An 8,419-nucleotide genomic window follows, 5' to 3' on the forward strand; every position below is an offset into this window, starting at 1 on the left:
TACAGCCTTTTTATCAGTAACTGGCAACAGCCACGTTTTGAATTTAGAATCGTATCGCCCTGTCAAATGGAACGGGGGTGCGTGTTCGCCATTCGTAAAGAAGCAGTCCTCTAGGATAGTAATATATAATTGTAAACTAGCTATCTTGAATGAAAAAAATAAGAAGATATCCATAAAAACAGTGCTGAAATACCGTCTTGCCATTCCACATCCTCCCACTAGGCATATACCCTTTACAGTATATTTATGTAACCCTTCAATAAAAGTAACAGCGAGTGCTTCAAAAGAACAACGTCAGATTTCCATACATTATCTATCATTTTTAAGTGCTTTCAATTCTAGCAGTTTGGACACGCCGTTAAGACATGCAACCACTTTGTATTATTTTGGTTGTGTTTGGTAGGTATGATAAACAACTCGTTTTCTGTTTACATTATTATGCTGTGAATGCTTCTTCTTCTTCAGTCGGTCCCTCAATGCTGAGGATCGTGACATCATGTCCTTCTGTTGAAGATCAGGTTCCTCCATAGGCTTCTATTCTTCGCCAAGCGCATGGCCTCGTGCAGTTTTAATTGCATAAGTGCAGTGATTTGAGCACACCATCTAGTAGGAGGAGGGCCCTGAGGTCTGGTGCCTTCAACTTTACCCGTCATTATAACATTCTCCAGGCTATGCGAGGAGCGACGTGAGAGGTGTCCGAAGTAAATGAGTATTAGGTCCTGGCATATTGTTGACAACCGGCGTTTTATGCGAACTTCCAATATGGACTGATAGTGAATGCTATATGCATATTATACCATAATCGAGTAATAAATATGTTTTTGGTAGGTTATAAATGTCGCTCTGCTGAGCCACCGACTTTTGAATTCACGTATTCAATAATGCGTGCTTTGGAACGCAACGTAGTTTTGGATCGCTCCATGGTTTTTTAAAAATATGTTAACTATAAAATTGAACACGCATCAAGAACCCTCGTAACGTAATGTGTTTTTATTTTCCAGCCTCAACCGATAGCTTCTCTGGAAGAAGTGGAAGGCGTCAGGGTGAAGCGCGAGGCGGGCGGCAGCGCGGACGTGGCCATCTTCCTCGCGAGGGACAGGGTCGTGGCGCTGCTCATGGACGAGCGGGACGCGCTGGAGATGCCGCTGGTCATAGCGGGGTGAGATCGTATTTACCTTACAATCGATACAAACCACGAAGGGTCGCGCCTCCTGTGGCTGGGTCGATATGTGTTAAATATTGTCCTTTAATATATTTTTTTCAAACAACTTCGACGCTCAGTAGTTTGGTTATGTTCAGTATTTTGGTCGTTGTCGAGTTGTTACTTTAAAAAAAAATTTAAATATTAAAATTTGAAACGATTTCCGATAAAATGATTGTGGCCAACGGTAAAAAAAATCACACCATTAATATTCATTTTGACAATTTTGTTATGAAACAAATAAATTATCGACTCATCTAATATTCGACTTAGTCATTAACACAAAAGGGAAACCTTTCATACCTGCACGTTATTCTCGCAAGATCTTTACACGGAAGAACTATTTTTTGTTTTTTTTTGCTTGGGTATTTGATTTAGAGTGTGATTTACAATCGCTTTAATCTTGTATTGTTATTTTTACCTTACAGATACTACCGTCTGGCTACGGGCAAAGAACTGAACGTGGAACTAGAGAGAGAACCGATTACAGAGGACATAGGTAAATATTGTTTTAACGCTTTCTTTGGTTCAAATTACGCAAACATCTATTAACAAATACTCTACTTTCCAGCTCCACCTTACCTCTCACAACATCATGTGGTACCAATGAAATGGAGTTACCTTCATTACGACGATCCGGTCGTACTCACGAAGAAACACTTCGCGATATTCACGATGCCTCCTCCATACCATTCGACGCCCGACCAGGCTAAAGCGAGCCTAGATACCAACATGAATTCCAGCCTGACCAACAAAAATCATAGTAACAACTCAAGTCCTTTAACAGGCTACGATTCGAAGCCAGGATTGTTAGGCCATGACGTCCATTTCGAGAAATGCAAGAGAAATGATGACTTCAGACTTTTCGATCCAAACGACGCTTGTTACTTGGACGACGGGATGGGTTTTGACCTTCAAAGCGTTCTATCCATGGAACTCTTAGAGAATGCTAGCAATAACCCGAGACTTGTTGAAGCTAAAAACGAAGCAGTACTTCGAAGAGTCGCCGAAATGCAGAAATTAGTTGAGAACTCTGAACAGTATTTGACTGAGAACTGTGATGTGTATAATGAAGATGCATTTAGTAATGGAATGTTGAGAGATGAACTAGTTGGTAAAGAAACGAATGTAGATCAGTTGGAAAGCGATACTGAATCAAATAATAGTAGAATGTCTGCGGCAGACGATGCGCCAGGAATTCTTAAACATAGCGATTCTTTACTACTTTTAACTGAAACTATTAACCAAGGACTTTCCGGTTTAAGTATACCCGAAGTGCAAAAAGATAGCGATCTTACAAGACGACAATCGCAAGGTCTCAGCGCTATACTTAACAACTGTGGTCTCACCGACGCCTTGATAGCTTTAAACAATGATCTCTCTCATTCTGAAAGTGATAATGATTCTCTATACACACCAACCAATAGTCCTATACGTAAACATCACAAAGCTACGAATAAAGTAGTAAGAACGAGCTTCGGCTTACATAGTCCTGATTCGACTCTAGATAGTAAAGAGTCAAATTTAAAGGAGTATTTGAAACAGCTTAGAGAGAAGAGTAGTAAAGAGGAAGAGAAAGCTAACTTCCCTTATTATGAAGAAACTAGCGTCGATAACGACGCGGAACTTATAGACTTAACTTTGATCCCACCCCCACAAACGCCTGACGAATTAGACTGTGCGACGCAAGTGCCTCAAATATTACCAGTCGTGCCACCGTCTTTTGCAGACGAGAAGAAAAACTCACTAGAAAACTTAAACAGACCACCCAAAAAGGGTGATATAGAAGAATTCATAGCTAACGTAACCGTGCAGCCACCTACTCAGAGAGTCACTCCTGCAATTGAGCTTACACCTGAGGAAATCATGTCTTATATTATTCCTCCACCACCGGGATCAAATTCTTCAACTTTAGATAGAGAACCAGTCAGCTACGTCAACCATAGTCAGATAATGGAAGCAAAGCAACAGAACCATAAAGAAGTGAAAGCTAATGGTGACGTAGTTAAAGGCACGCTCAGTGTCAGTGAAATAAGGAATATGTTTAGCGCGAAAACTTTAAGCGACGCTAGGAATAGTCTATTATTGAAAGAGAAAAGCAAAAGTCAAGCTCAAACTAAATCAGATTCGCCGAAGAGTAAAAGAAAAAGTGTTACGGAAAAAACGGCGAACGGCACAGCGCACGTGATTGAATATCCTACTGTTGAAAGGAAAAGTATGTTTTCATGCTGTAGCAAAGATAAGAATAAAAGCGACGATAGTGATGAAGCGGATAAAGTAGGTCAAGTAGAGAAGTCGGATTCGATGCCAGATGTATGTGAAATCAGGCCACCTCCGAGAAGAAAAAATGTCGATAACATTCAACCGCCTGAGAGACCACCTAAAAATCCTCCCCCACCGGCGCCGAGACCGCGATCGAACTCCTTTACATGCCCAAATAATGAGCTAACAGCAGTAGAAATCCCAAACAATCACTTCAGTACCTTAAACAACCGGAGACTAAACTATAAAGTCGTCTGCGAAATAAATGATCAAATGCAGCCGCCACTCCCACCTAGATTAGAACCTAAAGTCCTCTCCCCTCCACCTCCCCTCCTACTTCCTCCTAAAAAACCTCCTCTCCCGCCCGTGCCGAGCATCGAAGTTCTCCGAATGAAGACATCACAAAAACAATCGCCGATCAGAGAGCAGCGGCTGGCCAGTATCGGCTCACCGCACTTTCATAGAAATTTAAACTCGTATAGGAACTTAGAAAACGAGAGCCGACTAGAAGACGAGCAAAGCTTACGATCCACACCAAATTATAGCTCGATGACGCTTCAAAGCCGACACGTTCGATCCAGCTCAGAAACTAAAAACACCATCTTAAAAAACAACGAGATGTCGACAGTTCTATCGTTATGTTCGCCTCAAACGAATCGTCGATTCAGCAATCGGCCCGATCTTCTGAACGGAGCGGCCGGGAACGATTCGAAAACGTTCAGTCCGCCGACGGACAGAAAATTCCGAGCGAGTCCAACACCAAAAGTCCAGAACCACGTACGGTTTAAAGACGACGTCGTGGACGATATTCCCACGCCGCCGTCGCCTCCTTTAGTATTTCCCGAGGCCAACGGAGTCGTGGGCGCGGAGGCGCTGCTCCTGGCGGCCGAGGCGGCGGCGGCGGCGTTGCTGGCGAGGCTGCACGCCGCCGCGCAGAGAGCGCAACACCAACACGCGCAAGGGGGAGGGGAGGATATCGACGAGCTGAAATTTCAGGTAATTATAACTACCGACTAATTTATTCATTCTAGCTAGGCCTTAAATTGACAAGATTTGATGATATAAACATCCACCTGACAAAGTACCTGAATGTTTGTGTATTGTTCAGCTCGCACGCAGTGAGCTGACGTCCTGCGCCGTGACGCTGGTGGGCGCGTCGCGCGCGCTGGTGGGCGCGCTCGGCGGTGCGGGACCCGTGGCGCCCGCGCTCAAGGACTGCCTCGCGCCTCTGAGAAGACTAGCGGACCTCGCACAGGTATGTACCATTGAAAGATGTAGTGCAATAAAATATAGGCCAGTCTTCCAGTTTTATCATGATACTGTTCGCTTTTTACGGTTACTAAACGTGTTCTTTTTTCAAAAATTGACGGCAAAGTCGACACTGCCGGTTAAAAAGTAGGTCGCGAAGTGCGTAGTTTATGGTCAGTCAAAAAATTAAAAAGTTAAAAACGTTGCAGTCTCGATTTCGGGACTGCAATGTTGCACATAAATTCCATTATTTGTCGAGTTCCAAACTTTTTAAAAGTCGAAGTGGCCATATCATATTAAGGCATAGGTCCATTAAACGGCCAAACAAATAATCGGTACTTATTTTATATAATGTCGGTCCCGCGACTATTTAGGTGTCTCAAATAGGTTGGCGTAGTTTCAGTAGAAAAATACACTTCTATTTTTAATTTAAAAAATAAAAAGGCGGCAAAGCGAATCTTTTTCCTTTTTTCTGTGAAAATATACAACATAATAACGTCGCTTCTGTGAAATATTTCTATTATATTTGTGTTTATTGCGCCATTTTTGAGAAAAGCACTATATATGACTCGGCTAGAAGGTTACTCGCTACTTTCGAGCCTCAGTACTGTACTATCTCCTCCAGGCTCTCGGCAGACACACGTCGTCCCCCCTGCAGACCCGCAACCTGATCCTGCGCGTGCACGACGTGACGGCCGCCTTCAAGGAGCTGGCGGGCGCCGACATGGCGCGCGTCCTCCGCGACCACAACGCCCGCACCGAACACAACTCCACGCTGGAGGGCCAGCTCGCGCTCCGGGCGGAGTGTTTAGCGAACGTGCTGGCGACGTTGCTTAGAAGTTTAAGGGTTTTTTCGCCGTGAATAGCAGATGAAAACTGAAGGGTGACCCTAACATTATTGTCCCGCGATTATTATTATTAAAGCGTAAATATGCATACTTCGCGGTAAAATATTTTTTAGTTTATTGTAGTTTTTTTTTTCATCAAATTTTGATAACATATCGTAAGTTTTAAGAGCTCATTCTGAACGGAATGTGTGAAATTAAATACAAAATTCGACTTTGGAACAAAAAAAGCATGTAATTCTCCAAGTTTACGTTTTCAACATGAAAAACTTTGTTATATTGAATTCTGACAAAAAAAACTACAGCAAAATAAAAAACTAGCACGTATCGCTCCGATATCACTATAACAGTGATTTAAAACAAGGGCCAAAGTGTCCGTGTACCACAGAGACTATACCTTATTATTTTGAAAATTACGTAGGTGTAGGTACGAGTAAAATAGAATACACGGAATAAATGGTTTTACTTTCGTCCGTTGTTTCAGTGTGATTTTTATTTAAAAAAATAATTTGTTAAAAATAAAACGACCACAGTTACATAGATGATCTATGTGAAGAAGTGACCATATATTTAATTTGTTATTCGAGTTCCAATATGTAAAATATTTTCCATTTGTTAGTTAAGATTTCTGTTAAAATTAACCGTTACTAAAAGAGACCAAATAAAATAAAAAATTAGGTATGTTGGTATAATTGTAGTTAGCGACACTGTGTTAAATTTAAGTTGTACTTTTGTAAATTTTAACATATGTTAATGTTTATATTTGTTGATAATATTTTCGCATAGTTTTTTATCTTAAGTAACATATTAGGGTGTAATTTACTTTACATAACTAAGGTGCAGAGGCAAGCATTAATATATCGCGTATAATACACAAAATGGTTTAACCAATTACGATTTAAATAAAAAACGGATTCATAGATAATTAAAACCTCTTGCACCTCTATACACCCTCTTCTATCGCTGTATTATTCCGTAGGCAGTGTTACCATAGTAAATACTAAGTTTACCTATACATATCTATTTATATAAAGTGTTGTATATTTCTATAGGTAAGGAAGTGTGATCGGATTTTAGGGTGCAAAACTATTGTGTAATCATATTCATATCTCTTGAATGTCTAAACTAATCATATCTTGTATCGTTTTTAAAACATTATTGAATAGAATTTTGCATGCATTTCTGTATCTATCTACTCGAAATTGGCATAAAATTTCAAGTTTCTAATAAAATAAAAAAGTTTTTTAAAAAGCTCTTAGCATAAACAATTTCAATGTTTTTGATTTAAAAATGCGTGCTTCCCGCGCTTTTGCAAATTACTGTGTTGCCATATGAGACAGTTTCGTTAAAGTGAATGTTGCCAGCGTTTTGAGATCGCGATGTGCTGATATTAAATTATTGGTGCTATTTTTAAATGTACGTTTTTCTATCAGGATTAGTTGAACTTTGCTTTAAACGGTGGACTGAGGTGAGAGCACCAGGGATTTGAATTCCTTTTGATTTAAAGCCAAATCATACCAGATGCTTAATGCAGAACTTCTGGTTATTGTTTAAACACGAATTGCGGGTGTAATCTTTGGATTGAATATATCAGCTGTCACATCGCCCCCGCCGCATTTGGTGTGGATAGGCCCCCAAGTAGCAAAGTGATGACGTAATAATGACGTCATTATGACGCCATATAAACGTCGCTGACGTCATAATGACGTACAAATGCTACCTGGGTATAAGCTGCGCATTGATGCAACATAAGCAATATTTACTTTGTAAGCCTGTTAATGTACAATTTCACATACCAATTTTCGCGGTAACCAAAGACGATTTTGTATATTCAGTTTTATTTTCATATATTTTATAAAATCGTAATAATGTCTATGTCTCGTTTTCTTTGGTTTTAAATTTTATTTTCCTATTTGATGACAGATGAACGACTAGATAAGTATACAATTAGAGATTTTTCTGTTAAAACCAAAGCAACTTGAACACACACTTATAGGTGACAAATAATTGAATCAAATAATATCATAATAACGCCTGCCTATTCATCATTTAAAAAAAAAAGATTATTGAATTCCAATAGACCCGGGTATGTCCTCAAACTACGTCCAAAAGAGAGGTATGGGCACTGTGAATGACATCTCGATTTGTGTGGTAGGGCACAGGACAGCGGATGTCATTCCAGATCTAGAGCAGAGCCCAACTGGGGAGGTACCTTACAGAAAACCGCAGCCAAATAACACTAGACCCTACTAATAGTGTTGTGTTCCTGCCGGTGAGTAAGGTTGCCAGAGCTCGAGGGAGAGGAGTGTTAGGGTCGGCAACGCGCATGTAACTCCTCTGGAGTTGCAGGCGTACATAGGCTATGGAGACTGCTTAACATCAGGCGGGCCGTATGCTTGTTTGCCACCGACGTCATGTAGAAATATTTACCAGAATATCAATATTCAGGGAGGAAAATAGGGACTACGTTTGTATGGATTCAAAGTTATTTTGAGATATTTCCAGTTACATTTTCTATCGAACGAACTTCCAAAACAATTGATAAAATGATAATTCAATAATTAATATTTTAATTTCAATTATTAAATTAAAGGTTAGAAAGCATCAACAATAATAATTGTGTTAGGTTTAGTTTTTAAGACGGAGCTTAAAAATTATTCAATTACAAAACAATCTTCTTAAAAAAAAATCTTAGAATAAGCTAACTCTACATGGCTTTCGCAATGACAAAGTGTAGTATGCCATCATTAATGTCAAATTCCTATGAATATATGGGGCATTTTCTATGAAAAGGGACCTTATTGTCGATGGCGCTTACGCCGCACAGCGTCGCGCGGCATTGTATTTATATCGGAGCATCGTT

The 8,419-nt window shown here is 40.2% G+C and overlaps 1 protein-coding gene across 1 annotated transcript in view; it reads left to right on the forward strand.

Moving 5' to 3' along the window:
- LOC134744835 (uncharacterized) overlaps positions 1-6,735 on the forward strand; it is a 332,603-nt gene extending 325,868 nt beyond the window's left edge. Inside the window, exons 12-16 of the mRNA XM_063678753.1 lie at positions 1,002-1,159; positions 1,630-1,700; positions 1,773-4,459; positions 4,572-4,718; positions 5,337-6,735. Coding sequence (XP_063534823.1) covers positions 1,002-1,159; positions 1,630-1,700; positions 1,773-4,459; positions 4,572-4,718; positions 5,337-5,573 — 3,300 coding nt within the window. The 3' untranslated portion in view covers positions 5,574-6,735. The remainder of the gene's footprint in view (positions 1-1,001; positions 1,160-1,629; positions 1,701-1,772; positions 4,460-4,571; positions 4,719-5,336) is intronic.
- Positions 6,736-8,419: the final 1,684 nt, after the last annotated feature.

This window comes from Cydia strobilella, chromosome 10 (assembly GCF_947568885.1).
Source record: "Cydia strobilella chromosome 10, ilCydStro3.1, whole genome shotgun sequence".
NCBI lineage: Eukaryota > Metazoa > Arthropoda > Insecta > Lepidoptera > Tortricidae > Cydia > Cydia strobilella.